General features: G+C 36.3%; 1 protein-coding gene across 27 annotated transcripts in view; it reads right to left on the bottom strand.

The window, feature by feature from the left end:
• The window catches only part of lmo7b (LIM domain 7b), a 51,136-nt gene extending 27,109 nt beyond the window's left edge, over positions 1 to 24,027 (bottom strand). For 9 of the 27 annotated variants that reach the window (XM_077246751.1, XM_077246755.1, XM_077246753.1 and 6 more), the window contains exons 1-11: positions 23,732 to 24,025; positions 22,806 to 22,892; positions 20,118 to 20,188; positions 19,921 to 19,990; positions 19,423 to 19,529; positions 17,263 to 17,293; positions 16,269 to 16,382; positions 11,640 to 11,817; positions 9,438 to 9,597; positions 2,608 to 2,637; positions 1,900 to 2,107 (exon numbers count right to left, since the gene is read on the bottom strand). In XM_077246751.1, coding sequence (XP_077102866.1) covers positions 1,900 to 2,107; positions 2,608 to 2,637; positions 9,438 to 9,597; positions 11,640 to 11,817; positions 16,269 to 16,382; positions 17,263 to 17,293; positions 19,423 to 19,529; positions 19,921 to 19,990; positions 20,118 to 20,188; positions 22,806 to 22,874 — 1,038 coding nt within the window. In that variant the 5' untranslated portion in view covers positions 22,875 to 22,892; positions 23,732 to 24,025. Of the gene's footprint in view, positions 1 to 1,899; positions 2,108 to 2,607; positions 2,638 to 5,388; positions 5,695 to 7,927; positions 8,234 to 9,437; positions 9,598 to 11,639; positions 11,818 to 16,268; positions 16,383 to 17,262; positions 17,294 to 19,422; positions 19,530 to 19,920; positions 19,991 to 20,117; positions 20,189 to 22,805; positions 22,893 to 23,731 lie in introns of all 27 variants that reach the window. The other 18 variants (XM_077246758.1, XM_077246760.1, XM_077246774.1 and 15 more) reach the window with 8 other exon arrangements.
• Between the last annotated feature and the right edge of the window lie 2,621 nt (positions 24,028 to 26,648).

The following is a 26,648-nucleotide window of genomic DNA, read 5'->3' as shown; positions in this document are numbered from 1 at the left end:
CTCGCTGAGGCCCCCCACAGTGCCAATCCAGAAGCAACATCATGGAGAAAACTTAAAAAAGATGCTTAAGCAATATTTTATGGAACAACACAGAAAGTTTTTAAGTTAATGGCCAGCATAAGTTTGTAAAGGGACTATTTGTTTTGAAAAATAGCAGACGGTTGTTTAAAACAGTCATTCAATTTGCAATTATATAAGGTTGCTGCTAATGTCTCTATCCTTTTGACAGAATTTCAAACACTTCAACTTTAAACTGTAATGCTTAATTACTCACAATCATGTTGTTTCAAACCTGTGAGACACTTTTTCAAAATATATTTTATTTCCACAGAATAATATGTCTTGAAAGTAAATAGAAACCAAAATTGTTTGGTAAACAAGATTCTTCAAATTATCCTTTGTGTTCAGCAGAAGTCAGTCAGTCACAGAAGTTAGTGCGATAAGTACAATATCAGTGCGAATAAATGACAGAATTGTAATTTTTAGGCAAACTATTCCTTTAAAGTCTTCCTGTAGTCAATTGTATCCTTTAAAACTCATCTTTGATCACCAAAATGACATTTAAAAGTTTTTTCCTTGAGAGAAAAAAATATTCATGCCTTAAAATACCTTGAATGTTACTCTACACCCTTGCCTCATTTAGTATATGGTAGCTGCTCACATCTCATGCCGTTTCTGGACATTTCTTACTGGATGAAGGACCACCAACTTCAACTCAACCTTACGAAGACAGACCTGCTTGTGTTGGGTTAGATGGGACCACCACACCACAAACTTCTCCATTCAGCTAGGCTCGTCATCCATGACTCCATCCAGCTCAGTCAGGAACCTTGGAGTTGTAATTGATGATCAGTTAAACTTCACAGAGCACATTGCTAGATCTACCCGGTCCTGCAGATTTGCCTTATATAACATTAGGAAGATCAGGCCCTTCCTATCAGAGCATGCTACACAACTCCTTGTCCAAGCTCTTGTTCTATCCAGACTGGACTATTGTAATGCTCTCCTGGCTGGTCTTCCAGCTTGCACTGTCAAACCTCTGCAACTGATCCAGAATGCTGCAGCTAGAGTGGTCTTTAACGAGTCGATGAGGACACACCTCTACTCAAAAACTTGCACTCCACTCGCATCAAATTCAAGGCACTGATGTTTGCATACAGCAACCCCTGGCTCTGCTCCCTTTTACCTAAACTCCTCGTGGTCCCATCAAAAAAAGAGTCACAAAATCACTTTCACAGCCCTTTACCTGGACTGTTCCCTGCTGGAATTACCTGCCTTCCTCAACCCAAGCTGCTGAGTCTTTAGCCATTTTGAAGAAACTGCTGAAGGTGCATCTTTTTTCGGCAACAATAGATCCATCAACACTAGCACTTTTTAAAACATTTTTTTAAAAAGCCTTGCTACGTGTACTATGCTAAATTAACTGGGACTGGTCACAGCACTTGCATATTGCTAACCTATTGTTACTTTGATGGCATCTATTGCTCTCCTCATTTGTAAGTCACTTTGGATAAAAGAGTCTACTAAACGAGTAAAATGGAAACGCGGTACTATGAATATTCAAATTAGCCCCGCCTCCACTCACACCAGCTCAGTGATCCACTCATTGACGATCACACGTGATTGGTCACAAGGTAGTTTGTAACGTCTGAAACACACATGGTATCAAACCACATTTTTGGTCCACTGCAGTTTTAAAGAGAAAATACTCCGCAATGGTGTTGACTATGAATTTGCAAATGGTTTGTCTTAAAGCATATTAAAAACACCACAGACAAACATTAAAAGCTTGATTTTCACCACAGGGGGACTTTAAACATTTTTGGCTATTATAATCGGTGTTCAGTAGTTCCCCAAATGTGACAGAATGTGTGACTCAAATAGTTAAGCATCACTCACTTCGTGCCACTTGGCCTCACTTTCCTTCATTCTGGCCCTCATGTTCTGTAACTGCTCTTGTTGAACTCTCTGTATGGCTGAGGGTTCAAGGGTCAGCTCTCCAACAGACCTCTGGTGAACATGGCGTGACCCCAGTGGGTCAAAGCTGGAGCAGTTGTCAGATTCCTGGGGTATAGGCTCCAATGGGATGTCACCCATGGATTTGCTTCTGTTGAGTCGAGATGGATATGGTCATTTAAATGCTAATCTCCATTCAAAATACCAAAAGGTTGCAATGTTGGATTTTGCAGAAGTACAACTGGGTTATACTGACATCTAGAGGTTAAATAAGACCTGCTACAGTACTGTGTTTCCATTCAAACCTAAAAGACTGCCATAATGCCATTAGCAGCATTAAGTACATAAAGAGCAATATGATGCAATATATAACAAGCGTATACATTAAAGCTGACACCATAAAACAAAAATAAGCTTATGTACAGTATTGCAGAGACACACACACACGGCACTGCTATAGCATGCAGCTCTTTCTAAAATGTTTTGTAATGATCAAATAATTTGAAGGACAAGTCATTTATTTTAAAAACCACACATTTAAACAGAAAAAAAGCAGGCTGCAAAATAAAAACACAAATGCAAAAGATATCCGGCGTTTGCTAGCACAAGATGACACCACCACTGAAGCAACATTAAAAGTGCTGAACTCACCCAGTGTACCGAGAGCGTCTGATGGGAAATCTGGGAAATCATGGAAATATTTGATTGTAAATTCCACAGATGGATATAGATTTTTTTTTTTTCTGGCCACGGAAGATAAATTAATTTGTGGGTTAACTATTATTTTTAAGTTATTTACCCACCCACATGTTGTTCAAAAAACCTAGGACTAGATGAAACTTTGGTCTTTTGTGTAAGACCAAAGGAAAAGAAGTTGACAATGGTACCAGTTGCTGTTTTCCATGCAATTACAATGAATGAAGACAGGCTATCAAATGTTCATTTTAGAGTGAACTATTCCATTAAAAGTAAAGTACATACTATACAAAAGTGGATGCAAATAAGAGTCTCAGAGGTAAGTTTAAAAAATAAACGAATGACACGTTACTGAGCTGTTTTTTTTTTAATTGGCCCACAAAAGTTGATTTGACATTTTAGTGCAAGTTGCTTGACTTCAGACACTAGCATATCAGAAAGTCAAAGAAAAAAGTGTGTATGAAAAGTGTATAAAAAAGCAATTTCCAGTTGTCATGACTGCATTAACAGAATGTTACATAACCCCGACAACAGTAAATATTTTTTACTGAATTCTGTAAGCCTAATTCAGGAGGAATTACAAGGAACGTGCAAGGAACGGCCACAGACGTGTTATTAGAGATTTTTCATATAAAGCCCTTGATTTAAAGGCAGGGTAGGCGATTTGTTCCAGAAACCTATTTTGTTAGGTTAGTTGAAGGTCTTTTCACATCCTGATAGAAATCACTAAGTTAAGCAGTCTAAATATATTTATATGTATACATATATCATCTGTGAAAGGCACAGGACCATAACATGTTCCTCCAATCACTGCATTCGGTCCGAATGCATTGATAGGATGTCCTACCTGCCTGTCAAAGCATGCATTTCCATACCTCTGCACACCGTGCTTGTTTAGACATCACACGTCATCAGCGCGTTTCATGCTATGCAGAGTTAGACAGATCTCAGTCACGGAGCACCGCAACTGGAACTGCAACCACCTTTTACAGTTCCTCCTGAACCAAAACGAGCTTATTGGGTTCACGCCATGACTACTGTAATTTGGAAGAGATGGAAACCTGTGACGTTATACTCTGAGCGGTTAATTACTCGAATTTATGCATTTCAATGGCAACCATCAATGCCGAAATTAATCTGCAGCAGTCAGGTGGTACAGGTGAGTGCTCTCTGTTGCTTATGTTATGTGCTTTGAGACATGAAGTAGTTTAACACTATCTCTGGTGTCATGACACTTTGCAGACTCTGCTGTGTCATGCATCATGCGTTTTGAATGAAATGTAGCTTTGGAGACACTCTGAAGGGAGGGTGGAATCTCATGCTTTTAAAACGATCTTGCCATTACTAGCCGCTCTGAAAATTGCCTACCCTACATTTAAAATGTAAATCACAGCAAAATAATCACTAACTGTTTCATGGTGCTCTAAGTTTCATTTCAATTGGGTCTTATAGGAGCTACTGCACAAATGCAGTCTTAGGGACTGTTCATACAGCATATGTGCTTGTATTCTTTGGCATAATTATTCTATATAAATGTGCTAGATTGACTACTCTTTATCCATGCTTGGGCTAAGTCATCTCACACCTATAAATAAATTAGTCTAACACTGAAATTACGATTCAATATTTAATGGATGTTGCCAAATTAGCTACAACTTGCTACAGTCTCAAGATGGCCAGAACTGCTATATTAGACTTAAAATCAAGCTTCATTAAAAAGGAAGCAAAGTTGAGATGCAAACATGCTTGCACTTGCTAAAACTTAGCTACATCAATATTGCAAACAAATGTTTTAACAAAATGAAGCAAAGCTTTCAATATTACACAGATTTTTTACGAAGTACATTTTAATACAAACATTATCTGCATTTAATTAGTATTACAATATCCTTCTCCAAATATATATGCTTGAGTTAATTATCCAATGCACTCCTGCACAAGAAAATAGAAGCGGAAGAATGGCTCAAAAGGTGTGGGGGGATTTGGGATCATGAAAAAAGTTTGGAGCAGGAGCAGCTAGCCAAGGAGTGATGTCAAAATCAGTGTCATCCTCAGAGGAACCAGACATCTTTCGGCTACAGAAAGGAGAGACAGAGAGAGAGAGAAGAGAAAGAGAGAGAGAAAAAAGGAGAAAGCAAAAGCAGAGGAAAAAGAAAAAGGGAAAAGACAGGGACATTTTAAGTACAACAAAAATAAATACCATAGGATCGTCACATAAGTAAAAGGTCGTCATACGCGCGCGTTTATTTCGTTATGGGGTGAATTTAAAGTGTATTAGTAATATTATTATATAACAAGTGTTGCAAATTAAGACAAAAATGTATGGTCAATTTTCGAAAAATAAAAAAATAAAATCTAATCCATAACAGTCAGCAATAATTTTCATAAAAGTAAGCAGCTGTTATGTACTTTTTAACCAATATCTACTGAAAAAAAATAGAAAAACAAGGGTTGCTAACTTAAAACAGTAACTCTATAAGGGTTGAGACATGGGAATTGTGAAGAAAACATTATTTGAAAAACAAGCATATATTATCAAATTTTGTTTTGAACAGCAATTGTAATATTTTATAGATTTAGTTTCAGGCACTACCTAGAATACATCTAAAATGAGTTTAATTTTGATCTGTAAAAAAATAATTTAAAAAAATCAATTGGTATTCTTTTCCAGATTTCCAACTGTACTATAAAGCTCTATAAAAAAAAAAGCATCTTTCTCTCTATTATAAGACAAACCTGAAACCCTGCATCTTCTTATACCATGGCCTGCGCTGAGACCCTAGCCTGATCTTTTTCACATGTAGAGCTTCCTCAGGGGTCCAATATTTGGGCAGGAACCTGTCTGAATCAGCATTGATGGAGGTCTGATGCTCGGAGATGAGCACCCGACGGGTGTAAAGATCGTCCAGCACTGGATCGGCACAACCTCTGTCCTCATCGGAGTCACTCATGCCATTGTTCAGGGATCGCTGAAGAAACTCTTCCTCCAAAGTAGCAGATTCACATTCTGGGGATCCATTTTCTGAAGGAATGGAGGGCGCACTGCTTCCCAAGAAAGAGCCATCCATATGAGATGAGCGAAAATGTCTCCAAGAAGCACATGCATGGACACACATGCAGTGGCATGTTGCATGAAGCTAGCTGAACAACCTGAGTTTCTGAAGGATTGGATTTGAAAAACCCATGCACATCAAACCTGGTTTAGATCAGGTTCAGTTGGCTCACAGCACTCCGTATAAACATTCTCTGTCAACTCCGGTTTGATCTAGAGTCTGTGATATACTCTGGAGCGTGTGCACCTGAAAGTGTGTCATGTGTAGCGAACAGCCAATCACATGGAACATGGAGAGCATCAAGTTTGACTCACTTCCCGGGAGAGAGTCACGCAATTCACTTCTCTGCTGAAGATTAAGAGATTGCTATAAAAAAATATATAATGAATTTAAACGCATTTTCAAGGCAAGAATAAACACTGCTGAAGTAAAAATATGAGAAGGCTGCTGAAAGAAAATATCTAACCATCAATGCAAGTGAATCAACTGAATTTAACACTAGAACCGCCACGGGATAAAATTTACCCATGGCTATTTTTCAAATGTTCATAACAGTTTTGAAATAAAATATCCAAATCTACCAGTCATTGGTGTAAATAACACCCTTTGGTAAAAGTTAGATTAAAAACCGGGCATTTATACCTAAAACCGCCAGCAGGTCAAATTTACATAATGCCTTTATTTTGTGCTCTGTTTACAGTAAGCCTACACATTGCTCAGACAGTCACACAAAGCACGTTCAAATGAACCTACTCAAATGCTCAAATTATTTGTACTTTTTTTTTTGCAATTTGTATTGTGTATTCGTTACAATGTTGCCATTTATTCAAGTCTGCCCATTTCCTGAAAAAAAAAAATCTGATCTATGATGTAATGAATAAAACAATTTTTACGATTACCCTAAGTTTATTGGTGTTCTCATTCAAATTATAAATGATATAAGTCAAATTAATGAAGGCAAATTAATAAAGGTGAAACTGCGCTTGAATTTGTCGTTGCATCATACATCCCCATGCAGTGCATTATTATTGCACATTATTGTCTATTTAGGGTATTTTAGTAATTTAAATAACATGGGTTATCTTAATATGTGATCAATTACATTTTATTATAACATTACACCATCCTAATATGTATTTATTTCCTTCTAATTCTCATCGTCATGAATTGCTGAATATAGGCTAAATCAGCCTGCAGTGTTTCCTGCTTAAAATAGACTTGAACATAAATCAACAGGACAAAAACATAGTTGATGACTAAAAAATTACTTTGTGAAGACCGTGGCATAATACGTTTTTTAGCCATATCAAAACAGTAGTCATGTGCATAGACAAATTTTACCTGCTGGAGGTTAGGTATACAACGACCCCTGGCAGTTCTAGTGTTAAATAATTTATATATGTTCACAAAGAGCTCAATATATATTTTTTGGCACATTTTATTATTAATTATCAATTCAAATAATAATTATATGACAGTGTGAATTATAATTAATATAACATAAAATGTATAATAATATATAACAAATTATTTGAGGCACAAAACGGGCAATTTTGTCTTAACTTTTTTTTTCCCAATGAACTGCTTTAATTTGGAGCTAAAGATACAGTGGGAGTGGCTTTAATGCATCTGATACTATATGTCGCTTTGCTGCAGCTGATTGGTCCAGGTTTGGTTTGTGATCTCTAAACCCTCAGGAACAGGTTAGCCATGTAACAAGTTATAATGTCGATGAACACCTCTAAAAACCAATCCACCTTCTTTATCCCGAAAAACCAGAGTTTACACAAACTAATCTCAAACTTACTTTTGTAGGAACTGAAACCAGCTTCATGCAACAGGCCTCAGAACTGTTAAGCGCTCTTTTGCTCTTAGTGCTAGTTAGTGGAATGCACAGCAACATCAAACCACAATTAGTACTTGTAATGAGATGAATGATCAGCTAATTGGTGAAGACCCACACAATGCCAACATGATTCTTGAAATCGAAGGATCAGGCAAAGCAATAATGCTTCCAAACAAGCTCCATCAGAGTTGAATGTGAGTTTAGGAAAAACTAAGCACATCTTCTAAATTAATAAGCCTATTTATTCGCAATCAAGACATAATTGCTTTTCATGAGCAAAACAAAGTGGTTAGGACCAGTTGGATGTACAGAAGCACAAATATTAGGGCACCACTGCAGACACACTGTATATACGAAACACTCTCTATACTCTGACCTCTGGTTTGATTTGTGTGGTGGCACTGCAGCTAGCCGTGAGGCATCTGAAAAGGTGAGCCATGACTTCCTAGCACTTGGGGTCACCATAGTGGCCACCCTGGGGCCCGAGGGCTTTGAAGGGATTGCAAAGTTCACGGGGGCCATAGAGGTTACAGAGCGAAATCTGCGACTCGCTAGGTCATCCTGCACAAGGTCTGGTTCAGGGTGGTCCGTGTCAGAGTCACTGTCACTCTGGTAACTGCTTGCCCAATGGAGGAAGGCAGAAGCAGGTGGGAGGTTGTGGCCTAAGACCCGCCCACTTTCGCTACATGAGGTGGGGAGACTAAGAAAACCACCTCAAATTACATGGAGAAAAGGTGTGCTAGTCAAAACCTTTTACAATTAACTGAAGAAAATAATTTTATATGCACAATTTTTTAATTATTATAGCAAAAGTATATACATGTTTAATGGAAAGAAATGTGAAATTCAGGCCATTTTAAGGTGCAGTAAGCATTGTTGAAAATTGAAGTCAAGACCAGTGTTGGGTAAGTTACTAAAAAAAAAGTAATCCACTACAAATTACTAATTTAAATTGTAAAAATACTAAAATTGTAATTTGATTACATTACTGATTACTGCATGTAAAAAGTAATCCGAATACTTTCAAGTAACTTGAAACCCTATTAAAACTACAAGAATACACTACACAGTGAAACTCAGTTCTTTACGAAATTTAATATTGCAGACATCCCAAGTCTCCCGGAAGTTCCGGGAGTCTCCCGCATATTGATAGAGGCTCCCTAATGCCCGCAAATTAGTCAAAATCTCCCGGAATCTAGAGCGAGCGAGCAAGATCGCGCATGCGAGAAAGAAGAGACTGTGCTCCAAACCGTGTAGTGCGCGCATGGCGGAGAGGGAGTGAGCGAGAGACTTTGCGTGCGTGTGCCTCATGAAGCGCGTTCTCCGGTAATTCATTAAAGCGCATGCTCATTAACTGACGCAGCCGGCCAAACGTGATTAGAAATGCATTTTACTAAATATTTTTTCTTAATACATTTGTAACGCAAGTAACTTAATTTTATTGACATCCGTAACTGTAATCAAATTGCATACATTTTAAATGTAATGAGTTACATGACTGCATTATCACGAAAAGTAATTAGAATACAATACCCAACTCTGATCAAGACCCAAACAATTTTGTGATTAATAATAAAAAAAGAAAATTATAAAATTAAAATTATATTCAATGTCCTGATTATTAAATTAAAAATGATAGGAATGTATTTAACTTTTTACATATTAGCAACAAAAAAATTTTTAATTGTCAAATTATGCAAGATATTTAAGATTCATTAGAGCCTTTTTTGGAAATTTAGATAAGTGAATTTAGAACATTTATTAAACTTAAGACCCCACTGACACCCTGCTGAATATCTGTTATAAGCTTAGCAAAGTTTATCATCCAACATTTCAATGCGGAGTCAGTTTCTGAAGCGAAAGTAAACCAGAACAGAGTATCATACCTGGTGAGGTGGCCTGCATAACTCCGGTCTCCCTGCTGGTATTCCTGTCTTTTCCTTCTCAGGGCAGATGGGACATGCACCCTTTCTCTGATGGGGGCATCACTTTTACTGCCTTCCGCCATCCTGAAGCAATGTTCAGCTTCTGCGTCACTAAAGCAACCTGGGTGAAAACCAGGGCAAAAAAGAAAAAGGATTCCATTGGGCGTAGTTTCAATTCGCAATTTACATTTGCGCAACTTGAAGGGTAAATGGAAATGCAGCTTGTGTTCAAACCAGATGGTCAAAATCAGGGTAGAAATAATGGCCATTAATGACTGCTTTTAATATAGAAATATTACATTATAAGTGGACCTCAGATAACTTTAAATTTGAACTTTTAAGTCTTTAACTTTCCAAATGTTTACTAATGCTTGTTTATTGCTTGTTTGTTGTTCTTTGTTTACTTATTTGAGAGATACTTGTAGGCTAATGCTTGTTTATTGCTTGTTTTGTTGTTCTTGGTTTACTTATTTGAGAGATACTTGCAGGCTATGATTCCACCATCTTAATGTAATGTGTTCATATAAAAAATAAAATAAAAGTGTGTTAAATGTGGTACTGATATTAGTATCAATTGTGAAATTATACATTGTGAAATTTCATGGCTATTGCGATCAACTGACATTATCATCATGACAGCGCTAGAGCACCAAACAGCCTTCCATGCAGTAATGCAGTCTCTCGGGCACAAGCCTGCCTTCATTTGGCAGCAGCTCTGTGTGTTACCAAATGGGTGTGGAACGTTTGGGAATGTCACACTTACGTGAATGGATGGGGCGAAGGGACAAGGTCTAGGCACTGAACTTTCATTACCAAGTATTTGAGAGATGCAATATCGAAGTCACAAAGTAAACAAGACACTGTGATTTTGGTGATAAAATTTGGAAATATTTAAGCAACTATATGGACCATCATGCCCTAAAGTAAATGTTTGAGGATTTTGCTCATTTGAGATAAAGAAATTATGGCTACATTTGCATGCAACCTAATAATCTGTTAATAATCGGATCGATTGCTCAGTCGGACTGAAAAGCCTTCATGTAAACACCTCAATCAATCCAAATGAGCTCGATCTGAATGGAATTCCCATCAGATTAAAACTGGTTGTGTAGATCTTAAATAATTTGTTAAGTATGAAAATATTAGCCATGTAAACCTCTGACTCCAACTACTCTCTCAAATTCAGTGTCATGGTGTACATTAATGTCATGTGAATGTTCACGTTTATTTATTTAACCTACATCTTAGGAAATGGTCAGTGGAAGAGACTAAATTTGAGAGAAAATTTGCTAAAAGGCATGTCTGACTTTTTTTAGATATCGCAGTTAGTTCCAGTGAAATTCTCACATGTTCCCCGTTTTTGACTGATGGACTACAAATGCACAGAAATTTAGTTTGAAATGGATGTAATGACCACAAACAACCATTTTAAATTAGATCGCAAAGTTTAGGGTGCCTACACTACCATTCAAAAGTTGTGGGTTGATACGATCGGTCTTATGTTTACCAAGTCTGCATTTATTTGATCAAAATACATTAAAAGAAAAACAGTAAAAGTTAAACATCTAAACTAACTTTTCTATTTTAATATACATTTTAAAATGTAATGCATTCCTGTGATCATCATTACTCAAGTCTTCAGTGACGCATGATCCTTCAGAAATCATTCCAATAAGCCGATTTGATGAGAAATGTTTCTTGAGCATCAATGTTGAAAGCAGTTGTGCTACTGGAAACTATTCAGTTTTATTTCAGGATTCTTTGAATAGGAAGTTTAAGAAAGAATAACTTAAAAAAAAAAAAAGTAAAAGTATTTGTTTCATTTAATCAATTGAATTCATCCTTGCTAAAATAAATCTAGTGTTTATTAATTTAGTTTTTAAATCTAGTGCATAAACTTTACTTTCAGAACCTGAAACGGGATTGGATTAATTCGGAATGACGTTATTCAGACAAGTTCTGCAAAGTTCTCACTGTGATGTCCTTTTTAATTGTACTAGTGTGCTCTTTTTAATCTGGTCATTACACAAATGTAATAATTAAATATCCAAAAAGATTTCATTAATGACATATACACAAAGTTTCTCTCAAAAAAACAATTGTAATTGTTTTTTTAAAAAAGATGATTATTTTAACAGACCGACGCATACTGCCTAGTCTTACCTTCACTGCCGGCTCTGATGAGTGTGCGAAACTCCACTGAGTCCAGGCTCTCGACTGAGTCCTCCCTCCTGTAGCCTGACTGTTTCAGACTAAACAGATCCTCCCTGTCAGAGAACCAGCCCTCCACGTACCCACTGTCCCTCACACACGACTTGGACTGCACAGACTCCTCCAGAGCCTGGTAGAAGGTGAACAAAGAGCAGAAAACTTCAGTGATGGATGGAAAGGCTGATAAGTGAGTTTTAGTGAATAGACTTGAGCTCCAATGGACTTTTACAGTAGTGTTTCCATTTCGCTGACTGAAGAAATAACCAACACACTGAGCAATATGTGAGTCAGTGTTCTGATAATTACAACACAAGACTTACGCCCGAGGGAATCATTATATCAGCGGCCAAAATGCATGGGGAGTTCTGGACCTGCATAACGTCCTTAGTGAGAACACAAAACGCAGGAGACTCAAATGTAACATTTCACTATTTGTGTAATGTAATGAATCTGACAACAGGGGGGCTTATTTGACTTATGGATTTGTTACAGTGCATAACCACTTGATAGGATTTGAGTCAATGCAAACACTTGGAGTCGAAATTGTAAAAACTATGTGAAATGTTTTAATTAAACAGAAGGCATTTTAAGCTCTATACAAATCAAATTGACAATTTACATCCTTGTTTATTTTATAAATCTGTTGTATAATTAGGGCTGTCAATTTAGCGTGAAAATATTACCTATATAGCCTTGCTTGTGCATCTCCAAGCAAGACACAGAGGTATTTTTTTCAGAATGAATCAGAGTTTTGAGCAAATCAATTGGGTGAACCAATGATTCAATGGCCCATTCATAAAGAGAGCCATTAGATGTGCATTACTTAAAGCAGCGTTGCGCAGACTGATTGGTGTATGACATCAAATTACAGCGAGATCAGACGGCTCTGTATGCTTTCGAATCGCTCTCTACTCTGATGTCATACACCCAGCGCTGCTTCAAGCCGAACACACCCATTTACTGCAATCCTGAATGAATCAGCCATTTGAAAGAATCGAATGAATGACTCAATTTAGTTTAGATATGGTCTGCCAACTACTGGCAATTTTAATGTTTTAAGAGTATCACTTCTTCAAAAAAGAAAAAAAAATCTAAGAAATGGTTAGACACATTAAATAGCAAGATAAATAAATTCTACTGGAAAAATAAACCAAGAATAAGCATTACCACATTACAGAAAAACAAAGATATGGGAGGATTAGGAGCACCCAACTTTCATCATTATTATCAAGCTGCACAATTACAATATCTCTGCAAATCGATAAACGGCAATCATACCCATAACCCATGGTTAGACTTAGGTCGGATAATGAAATATTTTCACAATCAGCCTGTTCTACCATACATTACTGATGTTATTAAGGTTTATAATTTATATAACATGACAATTCGTACAACATTATTAGCAAGGTGGAAAAGTAATCAAATAACTCATAATCCAATAACACCACATTCCTTCTCTCCTATATGGCATAACCCAGATTTTACCATAAATAAATCTTCACTTGTTAATGAAAAATTGCTGGCATCACACATTTACATCATCTGTTCTTGGATAATAATTTCATATTTTTTTTCAAAATTAATAGAAAAATATAATTTAGGCAAAGATCAGTATTTGTATTACATAAATTAATCATGCTATTAGAACTAAGATGCTAACTGGCAACCTTCTTCCTTAAAACTCCACCTCTTATTGAATTATACAGTATATTGATAAATACAGATACAACATATTCAATACCTATTAAATAATGGGTGTAATAATGACCTTAACATAATCACAGATGTCAATTTCTGGAAAGAAGTCTGTTTAAATACATTTAGTTTAAGCAGAAATACCAACGTACAACTAATCCAATTTAAAGGAATACACAGGACACACTTAACCCAACATAAACTGTTTAGTACGGGATTATCCGAATCAAACAAATTCGAACACTGCAATCTCAATACACAAGATGATTACTTTCATGCTATCTGGTCTTGCCCCCACCAGTTATCCAATTTTGAAAAGAAATTACAGAAAAATTATCCGTTTACCTTAAACGTAATATCCCAGCAAACCTGTCATTATGTCTTCTATGAGACACATTACAAATAAACCCTCCACTGGAACATGCATCACCCTTACTTCTGTCTCTAGTTATCGCCAAGAAAATAATTGATCAATTGGAAAAATAAAAAAAATATCAGTATTACACAGTGGCAACAGCTATTTATTATCAAAGAAAAACAGACGGCTATCCTCAAACACAAAATAACTAAACAAATATTTGGCACCATTACAGATTCCCTAAACAGAGTGTTCCCTGTATATACTTAATATACTTTTAACCTGTATTAATACATCATGAAATGTAAAGGATTATAGACATCTGATGTATTTGTTTGCATTTTACTAGTTAGTATATTATGTATGTGTAAGGCATGTACGTATATGCCCGAGATATTTTATAATTAATATTTCTATTATTAGGTATATATAACTATATGAAGGTGTATACATGTAGGTGTATGTTTGTAGGTGTAATGTAATATATATATATATATATACACACACATATATATATATATAAATAAAGTACACCTGGAATATGTATTCCGCAATTATTTTGAATTACCTTTAACTGTTGCTATATGATTTGTGTGAAGAGCTTTAAAGGTATGAACAACACACATATATCTAGCATACAAGTACAGTTATCTTTTTTCTTCCATTCTTTTCTATAAACTCATTAGTGATGCCACTATCATAATTACATATTTAGAGTTGTTGTTTTTTTCTATTCCTCCTATTCCTCCTTCTCACCCTTCCTTGGTCTCCTGTCCCCCCTCTACTCTCACCCCCTCCCTCCCTTCCCCCCTCCCCCCGACAAGGTCATGACAGGACCATATGGCCAACTGGTCTGTAGACCAAGAAGGGACTGGACAATATATATGATACCTGGCTTAAAGCACATACCTTACGACTACAACTGATGGTCACTTTTAAAAGTTTTATATCCAAGCACAGGCAGAGACTGGACCGGGTCAATCGCCGATGATCCAGAAGGTCCGGCCAATGTGTTTTGGTGGGCCCTTGCAAGACATCTCTTAAAACGGTGATTTCCAAGCGCAGGCAGAGACGCAACCGGGTCATGTACCAATGATCCGGAAGGTCCGGCCAATGTTATTTGGTGAGCCCTTACAAGACATCTAGGAGTGTAAGGTGCATGTCCACATTCCACTGGAATGTGCATAATACAGCAGGAAGTCGATTAATCCGGGCAATAGCCACCTTAACTCCCTCCCCCCAGTTCCCATATTCTCTTTTCTACCTTTCTCTTCTATCCCTATCTATATCTCTTCTTCTCTGTATGTTTATTTTTATTTATTTATTTATTTATTATTTACTCTTTTTTTTACAGTAGATAATAAATGATAGCAATAACATCATACATTCACTATTTTACAATACTACACATTCTGGATGGGGAGATATGCACTGTGTCATGTATGTGTGTGTGTGTATTAGAGATATGCATGTTCATCCATATTGCTTTGTTTTATGTTGTTTATATGTTTGTTTATTTGTTTGCTCATTAATTTCCTCTCGTATTTTGCATTCTTTTTTTGTTTGTCGTCAACAAGCTTATTTGTCTGATACTTCCCTTTTCAACATATATATTTGTCTGTTTTTCAATGTTGTTTTCTTTATGTACTTATCTGTATTGCATTGTTTGCTTAATAAAAAAAACATATTTTGGGGATAGTTTACCTTAAACTGAAAATGCTGTCCATTTACATTTACTCTTGAGTTTTGTTTTTCTTTTACAGAACAAAAGTAATAGCATTTCTAAGAATGTTGGTAACGAAACTGTTTTGGTCGGTGTGTGTGTGTGTGTATATATATATATATATATATATATATATATATATGCGCGTGTATATGTATATAGGTGTGTGTATAATATATATATAAAATGTTTATGTCTAATAAATTCTAGGTTGGATCAAATAAAATACGTATTTCTAAAACTATTTTTTGATGCCCTTTACACAATAATGACTTTAAATTATCTTTTGGTGGTAATTACTCAGCACATCATGTAATTTATTACATTAAAAATGTTAATCGGGTCACAGCCATAATAATAATAATAATAATAATAATAATAGATTAAAATAGTTTATAAATATTTTATAATTTTATAAATTAAAAATGAAAACAAAACAAAAATAAATAGAATGCAATAACATAAAATTGACAATGTCTACACAGCGCCTCAAGGGACATGGTGGTGGACAAATAATAAGTCAATGCTTTTGCGTTCACACGCAAATACTTTGTTCCCTCGCAAAAAACTTTTGCGTTCGCATTGCGCGAACAAAGTTTCTCAGAGAACGCAAACACGTTGGAAAAAATGTTTTCCTCCCATCTCATTTTTTTCCCACCACCAAGTTCCTTTAGGGGTGCTGTACATGTTTTAATTTATATCAAGCAACAACTCTCAAACTTACATTCCTTTACTTCCTTTAAAAGAAAATGAAAAAAGGGGAATTTAAAAATTAAATATGCAAAAAACGAAACAGAAATACCTTAGATAATGCTATGCCCAGCAAACCTTCAAAGGCTTTTAGGTTCAGCTGTGGTCCAGTGTAAAACGGATCAGACTGGGCCTTCCTCCCCAACCAGTATATAGTGATCAAAACCTGTATGTAGAAAGCGTGCGTGAGAGAGTGAGAGTGAGAGTGAGAGAGAGAGAATGAGGACACAAAAATGAGGACAAAATATTATTTTAAAACAAAGATGAAGATTAACTTTTTTTAACATGTAAAGATTAGTTTATAGCTTATATCAGTTTTCACAACTTAAGTTTTAACATGATACGAGCCCAAAGCAAAGCCTTGTGCATGCTTGCGTGTGGCATGAATGGCTTCTGTGTCCCAGTTTCATTTCTGTTCCCATCTAGAAAACCAATGTCCGTTTGCACACACACACACACAAACACAGGGTAGGAATGTAGCACACGTACAAGACAATGAAGACAACAGTGGGCTCTGTAGAGCATGTTGGAAGATCATTAGAACTAGGAATCAAATACAAGATCATTTTCAACATTTGAAATATGTCTGTCTGCGCATAAGATTACCAATTAAATAAAGATGCAGAGCAGATGGGTACCCCCAGTTCCAATATCTTATATGCATTATTGCCATTAATATCAACTTAAACAAATGAAGACACTTCATATTTCAAAATGTTAGTCAGCAATCCCTAATCCAAATAGTGCATGCAAAGCAGTACATGTGGCTTTAAATATCCACTTATAAATGATACCGCATTGACAATACTGCAGAAGACTGTAATGAGATGGCTTTAAATATCCACTTATAAATGATACCGCATTGACAATACTGCAGAAGACTGTAATGAGATAAAATTACAAATCAACTTGTTTGGTATGCAAACGAAAGAGTCAAAGGGCAAGTTCAGTCCATATTAAACAAGCCATGCATAGATACTTGATTCACCGTTTAGTTTGCGGTTTATACCAAGCTTTTAATAGCAGGAGAAAAAGAAATAACTTACGTTTTTCAGTCTCCTGCTCGTCTCTTCACGTCTAAGCAGAGGAGAGAAGGAGGTTAAATGCAATGAGCATTCACTGGTAGACACACAGATCACTTCCTGCTTACACTAACAGTACCAGCAACTAAATCCACCCCATACCCTCAAATAAAATTAAGTCACTGCTATAAATGGACCTCAACTACATACCAGATAAGCTTTAATGTAAGTCACTAATCATGTGCACTAATTTTTATTTACAATAACCATTATGTACAATGAAGACAATCAGCAAGTGCTCAAAAGAACCCGTAACCTATCTGACAGTGGAACATGCTTGTTCCTACAGCGTGCTGACACTGGACATGTGAGCCATCTGTTTGTCACTATGGACTAGCAAACAGGCATTTGCAGAGGAATGCACCTAAACACCCGACGCTCATTACACAGTGTTACGTTATCTTAAAAAGAAGTCAGACGAGCTATAAGAAACAGCACTTGATCTGAGGTTATTAAGTGAAAGCGTTTCTGTTATTTCAGTAAGCCCTAAAACAACATGACCGCGAGAAAGCATGCAAGTTAAAAATAGCAGTCAGATCCACTATAGCTTCACCATAGCATTTGGTTTGAAGGGACAGTCATTTGGGGCTAAATTTAGAGGTCATCGTGCCTCATCTCCACCCTCTCTTGCCCCTCGTCCCTCCACAAGACCAATAGTGGGGACATGAAGCTCTCAGCAGGGTGGACGACAAGATTTATTGTTCATGGCTAGGGTAAGGACCTAAAAATAGTTAGGTTGTGTGATGAAATACACAGCTCAAGAGTTGGGAACTAAATTAGTTATTGGAAATACCTTGAAAATACCTTTTTGTATTGATAGGGATCAAATAAAAATAGTAGAGCAGTTGGGTGCCAGGGCCTCATGACTTAACAGTATTTAAAATCAATTAATCTATAATAATCTAAATCCAAATTATGAAAAAATACCATCAAGATGTGAACTAAAACCATATTTCTCACATATAGAAGGCATCCAAGTCAAAATGGATGAGAAGCACTATGGCAGAGAGAGGACAAGAAAAAGAAGGAATGGTTTTGAACCCCTTCTCTTCAACCACCTGTCATACAAAGACCATTTTTCACATTTCAATAAGCTCAATCGCAATTTAATCAAAAGTGAAATAAGCTATGAACATCTCATGTTGGCTGTACAGTTTATGCTTCATGTTTATTTTATCAAGCCCTTATCTTAAAGAGATAGATCACCCAAAAATGAAATGTCATTTACTCAGCCTCGTGTGTCATTCCAAATCCATAAGACTTTAGTTAATCTTCGAAATTTTGTATTCACATAAAACCACACATTCATAAAGCGCATCACTTTTAGTAAACTCACACATGCATTTTTAAGCTTGCGTGTTTACAAAATGTGATGTGTTCGGTGTGCCACTCATTGTTTAGATGTAAATAAAAGACTAAATTAAATCTTTACAATCATATCTATCTCTTCACAAGACTAACTCATTTTACGATACCTTTATGACCTTTTGGGGTCTTTTAAGTTTCAAATGGAAGAACAGAAACCTATCAGGTTTCATTAAAAATATCTTAATTTGTAATTAAAGTGACTAAAGTCTTTGAAACGACATTAATTGAATAAATGACAATTCCATTTTTGGATGAACTAACCATTTATTAGTGACAGATCATAAGTCAAAACGTCATGTCTGACTGTGCCACCATTTAAATGTCATCATTCAAAATACATTTTCATAAAGCAGCTTGACTAAAACATGGGTCTTGGTTGGTCAGGTATCATTGTTTGAGTTTGATGTTGGACAGATAATGTGTGACAGGACTCATCCAGCCTTCCATTTGGTATGGAAATGTAATCAGACTGCAAACACTATTCAAATTAACCCTCTTCCTGCAATCACATGGAAGACTTCTTTCTTTATACTCACACAAACCGCAAAGGTCGTAATAAAGTTTAAATGCATATAGGTTTGCATCAGATCTTTAAGGATAATTGAATTACGGAAATATAATGCAAGAGAGACATTAGAATGCACAGGCAGCAAATCCAGCCATCTCAGTTCATAACAGTTACTGGTCTTACATTGCAATGAAACGCAACAAACAAACCAGAAATAAGAATTTGTACTTTCACTTCTCTCTGCTCACCTGACAGTCACACGCGTGGACACATCTTGCAGGTCTCCAGGATGGAAGAGTTGTGCTTCATTGAGCCCCAGTTTCTCACAAGCCTTGAGAAACACATTCACGTTATCCTGAAGAGAAACCAGCATTGACTATTGCAGTTAGGGTAAACGAAAAGTTAAACGTCATCCTCCAATATTAAGCAACCAGTAGAAAAAAAAAGTCGAGATGTTACAAGGTAGTGAAGCTTGGATGAAGCTCCACTGAGAATTGACTAGTACAAGAGATGGACAAGTTGAACAGAAAGAGGGTGGAACTGAAGGTTATACAGCATTTATAAATGGAGTCCTCAGTACTCATGGGAAAAATGTCTTGGCATACTGTATGCACAATGTTAGACAAGTTACTGAATTGTTTGATGAAAAAAACAATCGTTTCATTGGAGACTAAATTGTTGACTAAATCTTAATTCTATAAAAAAACTAATAAATCTATTTTTGATGTCATTTAAAATGTGCTCACCAAGCCTGCAATAGGGGTGGACAGCCTGTTAAGTCGTTTGATGATGCCTGGCTTCAGTTTGTTGATCAGACTGAAAATAGATGGAAAACAAAAAACAAAAACTGTATGAAGTTGCATATTTTAGATAAATAAATAAATTTTGCAAAATTACCCATTGCTATGTTCAAAGAAATAAAAATCATAGAAAAAGCACTTACTCGCACAGAAGGACTCCATCCTCCAAGGCCACTCGAAAGGATTTGCTTCCAAAGCGCTTGTTGGTCACTTCCTGTTAAGGAAATTATCCAAACAGATCACAGGCACAAATCAGGACGACTATAAACAGGACATACAACACATATACATACACACAAGGTGTGTAACGATTCACTCGTTTTCTTGAAGCATGGATTACAAATCCTGATGATGCATATGCATCGATGCTGAAACATGGATTTTAGAATCATGTATCATTTGTTTCTGTCAATAATCGATTTAAAATTCTAAGAATCGAATTAATCGCGATTAGAAAGAAAAAATTACTATAGCATTTTATTTTAAATTAAAATAAGAACCTCACATCATGCAGAAACTAACATATACTAACATCTAACAATGGTCAAAAGGGTTTTTTTTGCCCCACTCTCAGAGGTATATATACACACATTTTATTTTTTTAATTAGGAGATATATATATATATATATGTATATGTATATATATATATACACACACACACATACGTGAGTGAATGTCCGCAGACAGGAAACCCCAGGCCCTCTCAAAAACACACCATGCTATTTCTACTCCAACCAAATATATTCCAACCAGAGAATGATCTTCACTCATCACATGCAATACAACAGTACACCAAATTGCTTTTACTGCCATTAAGCAAGCAAAACAAACTGTGAGCAAATTCCACAAGAGTCATATGATTTACAAGAAGAAATAAAACACCAATATCTCCACTGCTAACCTCCATCAGTCAATCCATGCCATCGCTGCCTTAAAGTTAGGCAGCTCTGTAACCAAAACAACACTTTCTCATTTCATGTTGTATCTGTTCCATTCAAATAGGTCTTACCATCCACACATACAGTAATAGTGCACTCAAACAGGGCCTCAGACCCTCCCACACAGTGTGTCATGTTTGGAGACTGAGGTGCCCAAGCAAGCAGGCTCCTGACTGTACAAGTAATGTGGTGGAGTGGGCATTTGGCACGCAAAATGTTGCAAACAGTTCAGGGGTCCTTTGTGTTCAGAATCAGATTGAGATGCACTGAAGCATCCATGCTTGCCCTGGTGCCTGCCCTATTCTGCATCCTGATCATCAGCGTGTTTGGGCACATGGAATGTACTCCATCAATAGCTGCTTGTGTAAGGTCTACATCAAAGGAGACCAGAGAGAGCCAAAGCAGAATCTGCGACATCTAACTACTCACAATTCCATTATTCTATCCAAGTTTATACATTTGCAAACGCATGCAACAAAACGCCTGCATAAAAATGCGCCAGCATTCTAGATGGCAGAGGAGCGGAGCGACAAATCTTCAGGAAATGGTGGTTAGATCTCAGAGGTGAGACTTCAATGCAGGCTGTTGAAAACAAGAACACATTCGCCATGCAAAGCTAAACACTAACAAAAAAGTACCAATCTACTACCATTTTTTCTGGACATACACTACCATTCAAAAGTTCGTCTCACTAGTCAGTAAGAATTTTTATTAAAGTAACTACAACTTTTATCTAGCAATGATACATTCAATTGATTACTAGTGACAGTAAAGACTTTTTACATTTCTACAAAAAATATATATATTTTAAATAAATAAAGCTCTTTGAACATTCTATTCATAAAGCTATCCTGAAAAACGTATCACCGTTTCCATAAAAATTAAGCAGCAAAACTTTATTATTTGTAACAATAAGAAATGTTTCTTGAGCATCAAATCAGATTTTTAAAGGATCATGTGACACTGAAGACAGGAGTAATGATGCTGCAAACTCAGCTGTGACATCACATGAATATTTTATATTATTATTTTTTATACACACACACACATATATATATATATATATATATATATATATATATATATATATATATATATATATATATACACACAGAGTTATTTTAAATTGTAATATTTCACAATATTACTGTTTTAATGTATTTTTTACCAAATAAATACTTGGTAAACATAAGACTTCAATCAAATATTTAAAATATGTTTCCCCACCCCAAGCATGTACAATTGGAAAAAACTCTATTTCTTTGAAGTTTCATATAAAAGCAATACTTTTTAAATAAATACTCTACCATCAAGCATCTGATACAATCACTGTTCTGTGCTACCTGTGATGGTACTTTATTATAAGGGCACCACGGTACACATTTTATTGCTCAAACTAATGTCTTGCTGCTAACTAATAAAACCACCATGATGAAAAACAAACAAGGCATTACATCATTATTCAAAACAATCAATAGCTGAATAAAAGAAGACACATGGTATCTTGGATTTTATGGAGCTGATGGCACTTGGCTACTTTGCAAATGGTTCAGAACTGATAAGTAAGACAACCACAAAAGGTAGAGGCCATCTAAAGATGCTTTGAAAACATCATGATGAATGTTATCTTGTCTAGTTTCCATTTAATTGGACCTCCTAAATAACATTCAGGAAATAAAGCACACACACACATTCTTTGCATTCTGAAAAAATGCTTGCGTGATATAAACGAAGGGGTAAAGCTTCAATAATATCTGTCAAGTAAAATTGACTAATTGTTTACACATTAATAGCACTGGCACCCATAGAACAAGTGCAATCTTCTCAACAGAATATGAGGGTGAAAAGACCTGCACTCTTGCAGCCGGCACATTAGATGATGATGTCATTACCTCGAGCCATCTTTGTGCCTCCTGGAACGCGAGCTCACAGCTGACTGCAGACTGCTGACGCCACTCCATCCCCGCTCCAAATCACACCTGTGAGCATCTCACAATCAAAACTCATTTCAACACATTCACACCCAGATTATATGCAAGGACACAAAAATATTCATCTATACATTTATACCAATATTTATATTTATAATATGTAATCTTTATATACGTGTATATGAATAATAAAAAAGATAAGCATGTGTACAGTTATTTCTAATTTCTTACAACACACATGATTTCTGAAAAGAAGCAACATTAAAGATAGTTCTGGTTGATTTTAACAAATTAAGTGATTTTAAATGCTAATATATATATATATATATATATATATATATATATATATATATATATATATATATATATATATATATATATAAGCATATAAAGCATATTGGAAGCATATAAAGCTAAAGCTTAATATTACCTGTAAACATATAAAACGGTTATATAGCCCATCACACACACAATCAATTTTGGTACAAATTGTTTAGGACAATAACTGAAATCACATTAGCAGTTTTGCCATATAATATAGATCTACAAAAAAGCAATTTAAAAAATGATATTATGACTTGTCTTTTTAATGTTACCCCTACAATTTCAACAGTCTAGCTATTATTGATTTAGTTTTTATATAACATTTAGAGCAAAAATAAATAAATAAATAAATACTAATTACCAGCGTCTAATCTAATAATCATTTGCTATTTGGGTGCACCTAAAGACAAACACGCCAGAGAAAAGTGACGTCACTGAAGTGACTCTGAACGGGTTAAAATTAAATCACCATCCTTCCAGGTTAGCAACCCCAAAATATGGTATGACTCATAATAACACTGTGCACCTGTGGCACCCTGCAAGAATCCCCACCCCACACTTACCTGGAAGCCCCTGTTTTAATTATGTTTTGTGATTTCCTGAAACTACTCTTAAATTTCACTTCCCAGATGTCGACTCGAAAGCGCAAGGTGTTTTTCCCGCTAGCCGCGCGCGTGCCTCCAACACAACTCTTTTAATATGTTGCAAACATTCCGCTACAAATTGGCAACTAAAACGCCCAGCAGCTCTCCTACCACCGAACTTGCTTGTTGCATGCAGGAACAGAAATGTCGCCGTTTAGTGAATACAGGGGCGATAAGTGCACAGGACAGCTGCGTGTTTGCAGAGGCAAATGATTATGATGAGTTGTTTAAATATATGCCACGCCCCCTTCTGTCTCTTAATAAGAAGTGATGACCGGGTTCGCGAGCGAGCAACGACCAGCAGATGGCGACAAAGAATCACTTCAACAACGCTGTCATGCTGTTGAACGCTATAAGGGCCATTTCACCACTTAGCACTTGAATTATAACATTTTTATATTAAAAATAGCCCTTAATACTGAGTGTTTGTATGCTAACACAGTCAAGGGTATTCAATTAAATTATTTTAAGGCTCAACCATATATTTATTTATTTTTTAAATAAATTTGACTACTGAACAAACATGACTTCACGACCTCAGCTAATAAATATGTTTTGATAAACTTTACAATGGAAATCATTACTTTTTATCATTTGAGATTCTATTTGGATATGAACACTGGAGCTGATTTATGTTTGGGGAACATTAGTCTAGCTAATCTATGGCCAGAAAAGACATTAAAGACACCATGAAACTGAAGTATCTTTTCTCCTTTATTGTGATGTATATCCAAGTAAACGAACGGCTTCTCAAACAAAATAAAATGTAGGGCATGACTTGATTTTTTCCAAGGGGAATTGATTGGATTTGACCGTTTGATCGTTTGCTATGCTACAGTAGCCTAGGCTTGTTTGAGATTAGCAAAATCTGTGCAGAACCGATCACGGTGATCACCGCGAAGATGCATGCCGGTGTGGTGATGAGTCCCACTAAAGAGATGGGTCCCTGCTTAGGACCCAAGCAATCCAATTGGTTCAAAGCAAGTTTTATGGGTAATCGCTTTAGTGCCTGGTTACAAATCAGACAAAATCCAGACATCCTAAGTCTCCCGGAAGTTCCGGGAGTCTCCTGAATATATTGATAGCGGCTCCCTGATGCCCGCAAATTAGTTCAAATCTCCCGGAATCTAGAGCTCGCGAGTTACAAACCGTGTAGCGCGCACGGCAGAGAGGGAGAGCGAGAGACCTTTCGTGTGTGTGCAAATGTGCGTGTGTGCCTCTTGAAGCGCGTGTAAACCCCTCTCCCTGTAAACAAAACCGAACAACTCCCCCAACCCCGTCAACAAAACCGATCAATCACACCCCCTCCCGCAACAAAAAGAGATACCTCCCTGAAATGACTTCTTGCAAGTTGGGATGTCTGAAAATCACTTTATTATAGAAGTCGTTTGAACTACGTTATAACGAGTCATTAATGTCTTTTAACCTATATATTTCATATAGTATATAACCAAAGCTATAGATTGTGAATTTGAACATTTTTCCAAACGTACTGTTTTTTTAGTTAGCTTAGATAGTAGCATAGCATACAGCTATCCAATAAGCGTGCTAACGTTAGCTGAGCTTTACCTGTACTTTTCACAGCAATTCGTAATGCAATTATAATGATGTCATTATTTTTATCATAATAATCAGCGCAATATGTTGTACAAATTTTGTTATTAAAAGAACCATGAAATAATGTTAATTTGAGTTCATTACTATTTTTTTATTAACAGTATATCCGTTTAAATAAATGACAGATGAGAACGATCAGGCATATTACTGGCATACTAATGGGCTCCTAAGCTGGGACCCATCTCTTCAGTGGGACCAGGGTTGCTTCTCATTTCTTATTTGTGCATCCTCGTTTCCTTTCCTCGCTTCCTTTCCTAGCGCCTCAGCTCCTCCACCTGTAGGTTGCGAGGAAAGGACGCAAGGAAAGAAAATGAGGACGGAGGAATCGAATGAAAGCTTTTTTTTATACATTTGAATACTTGATCACTCGAGCATCACTTCACAGCGTCATCAGCAGTCATCAGCAGCGCTCAAAGGATCTGCCCTTATGTTGTTGAAATTTGTTTATTTAAGAAATTCATAATGAATAACAACAAAGAAAGATACCCTGTTGAAATATGTGAGATGTGTGGTTTATATAAACTGCAAAGGTAAAGTATAAATTAAAAAGATTGTCACCGATGTGAAGGGGGAGGAGAATGTATACGTGTGTCACGTTTAGTCAATAAAACACTTCCGCATAGGATACACCCCTCGCTCATGACTCCTCTGAAAGCCTCCTCACTCCTCGATCCTCGATTCCTCGCAGTGCGATTAGAGAATTGAGATGTCCTTCAAGATGGCTGTGCTTGATTGGTTTCCGGGTCAAGTCAAGTCATCCTCATTTATATAGCGCTTTTAACAATGTAGATTGTTTCAAAGCAGCTTTACAGAGATAAAGATATAATTTAAGGTAACAGAGATTGGTTTGGTTTTATAGTGGCTCTTGAAAAATGTTTTTTCCAGCTAAAGTTAGTTTTGATTGATTCACTTCCGTCTAAATGATCATTTGTTATTAAACTAGGGGCCGCTAAGATGACACCGTTCTCTCTAAACAGACTTTAAACATGAACCTGTGATAGACGCTGATGGCGTTCACATGCGCATCAAGAATTGATTCTATAGTTATGTGCGTTTGAATATATGTGCGCAGGTTTGTAATTCCTTACAAACCATGCCTAAACAAACTACTTGTCTATAAATTTTGATGCAGAATTTTTATTTTATCTTATCACTTTGGGTAGGTACGCGAACCGAAAAATTCCACAACGCATTATCTGTAGAGTGGTATAGGGATCCT

Source organism: Siphateles boraxobius, unplaced genomic scaffold (assembly GCF_051911475.1).
Source record: "Siphateles boraxobius isolate OS27281-9 unplaced genomic scaffold, OSU_SipBor_1 29, whole genome shotgun sequence".
Classification (NCBI taxonomy): Eukaryota; Metazoa; Chordata; class Actinopteri; order Cypriniformes; family Leuciscidae; genus Siphateles; species Siphateles boraxobius.
The sequence above is the reverse complement of the archived record's forward strand: the minus strand, read 5'-3'. Positions and strand labels throughout refer to the sequence as shown.